This window comes from Monoraphidium neglectum, assembly GCF_000611645.1.
Source record: "Monoraphidium neglectum strain SAG 48.87 unplaced genomic scaffold scaffold03265, whole genome shotgun sequence".
NCBI classification, from domain to species: Eukaryota; Viridiplantae; Chlorophyta; class Chlorophyceae; order Sphaeropleales; family Selenastraceae; genus Monoraphidium; species Monoraphidium neglectum.
The window spans coordinates 2,372-4,541 of NW_014010363.1; the positions used below are offsets into that span (position 1 = coordinate 2,372).

At 65.0% G+C, this 2,170-nt stretch overlaps 1 protein-coding gene across 1 annotated transcript in view; it reads left to right on the top strand.

The window, feature by feature from the left end:
* Nucleotides 1-962: 962 nt before the first annotated feature.
* The window catches only part of MNEG_12478 (hypothetical protein), a gene marked incomplete at both ends in the record, with an annotated part of 1,820 nt that continues 612 nt past the window's right edge, over nucleotides 963-2,170 (top strand). Inside the window, 3 exons of the mRNA XM_014039050.1 lie at nucleotides 963-1,086; nucleotides 1,230-1,318; nucleotides 1,770-1,970. Coding sequence (XP_013894504.1) covers nucleotides 963-1,086; nucleotides 1,230-1,318; nucleotides 1,770-1,970 — 414 coding nt within the window. The remainder of the gene's footprint in view (nucleotides 1,087-1,229; nucleotides 1,319-1,769; nucleotides 1,971-2,170) is intronic.

Sequence of the window (2,170 nt, forward strand, 5' to 3'; positions counted from 1 at the left end):
ACCCCCCCCCCTTTGAAGTCACAAGCTGTGCCCCCCCCCCCAAGCGCCGCGCCGCCATCCCAGCTGCCTGCGGGCACGACCCCTGTTTGTGCAGCGCAACGCAGGCACTGCTCTCCCATCAGCCTCTTGCAGTCTGAGTGGCCCCCTCCGCTGCGTTGTCGGCAGTCACCCGCCACAATTGACCCGCACACGCATGAGCGCGTTCCAGCCTGCATAGGTCGTTCCTGCTGCGCGCCGCCCGGTCCAAGACACGCCACTGTGCGTCGGCACATGCGTGCACGTGTACCAGGCAGTGAGCGGCCAGCAGTTCTTCCGCGCCCCCTTGTCACCTCCCCCATTTGCTGGTCCACATCAACGCCATGCCTGTAAATGCCGCCTGCTGATGCTCACAAGCATGCAGCTTTGTTGGGGCCTGTACGTTTGAGCCTGTGCGCGCCCACGTGCGGCCCGCCAACAGGGGCATGCAGCACCAACCGCCTGCCTGCGGCCACCATAGGAATGTTTTGGAGAGGGGAAGCTGCAGCAACACAAGGCGAGTGCGGCGTCCCTTACTCGTGGCGAGGGACAGCCGCCACTGCTCGGGCAGGGTTGACTGGGAGCCCACGGCCACCGATGTGCGTGCAGCAGGATGCCTTTTCAATATCAGGTGGGCTGGTATGATGAGGGTGTATCGTGGAGTCAAGGTTCCAGAACATGGCGAATGGTGGTAAGCCGCCTGGGCGGCACACCGCAAGCACACAACCTGCCAGGCACGCATCTCGCCAACGGTAGTGCACATGCACGAAGCACTGTGCAGGGTCACCATACATTGCCACTTTGATCGTCATTTCCTCGTTAAACCCAATCGAATTGTCTTCCGAAGCCACACCTATTATTGACGACGGCTTGCAAGTAGATCACCCTTTAGTGAACCTCATTTGAGCCCCTGAAACGGAATGTTGATGCAATCTAAGCATTCAATCATGCGGGCGGGCGCAACGTCGCCCGCCGTGAGGAGTGGCGCATTCTTGCGGCAGTCCTGCGCGACGCAGCAGCGGCGGCAACTGCATGTACGAGCGGCTGGCGGCGAGCAGGACGGCCAGCCGGGTGAGCCTGAGCTGCGACGACCCTCGCATGGTGCCATGCAAGATGCATGCAAGCGACAATACGCCCGCGCTGGCGTGCGCATGCTGCTGCAGCAAGCTCTGTCGCCTTACCCCTGCCGCCAACCTCGCACCCCGCGCCACCAGCGGCGGGCCCTGGCCCGCAGTCGTCGGGCCCTGTGCGCGAGTTCTCCGCTTACACCAGCGTCGACGAATGGAAGAAGCTGGATTCAAAGGTGCGCGGCGCAGCCTCAGCACCACTGAGCATGGCAACTTCCCCCCACATTCACCAACATGCAACCTCCTCACCACCCAACATCGCGGTGGGCCCCCGAGGCCGCCGGGCGTTTGACGGCTCGGTGCCTGTGCCCCACGGCGCCGAGGCCGCGATGCGGTTGTAGGCTGCGGGCTTCGCGGCGCCTTTGGGCGGGGGTGGTCAAATTGAGGATGGGCGGGCGCGGCAGCTGCGGGCGCCGATGCCCTGCCCCCCAGTTCGCCACCCAAACACGATACCTGGGGCGTCGAAACCCAAGGGGGGCCCTTTAAATTCATCCTCGGCGCAACCAAGACGGTCTTGTCAACTTGGCGCAAGCTGCCGCGGGGGCTGCCCTCACTCTGGGAGTCACGATCGCGAGCCCCAAACCGGCCACCCTGCCTGTCAACCCCCTTCCCCAAAACCAATCACAGGTGAACACGTACCCGTGCACGCGCTCCTTCCAGGCCATCGGCGTGTCCGACGGCACGGGCGCCTTCAAGGCGGACATCCTGGGGGCGGTGCAGTCAGTGGTGGGGCAGGTGCATGTCGAGTGCATCAACGAGCGGCCCTCCAGTGGCGGCAAGTACACGGCTGTCCGGATAGGGCCGGTGCACGTCCAGAGCGGCGACCAGGTGAGGGGCGGCGCGGCGGAAAATGCCAGCGCCAGAAGGCAGTGGCAGCAGCACTCGCACGCGCACGACTGCGCACAACAGGGGTTGGCCGGGCCCCGTGCGACGAAGACGGGGCGTCGGCTGCAGGCGGTCGGGTTTGGCGGCCGGTGAACTCGTTGAGCGGCCCTCCTCCACAGCGGTACGCTGACGCGGCGCGGCGG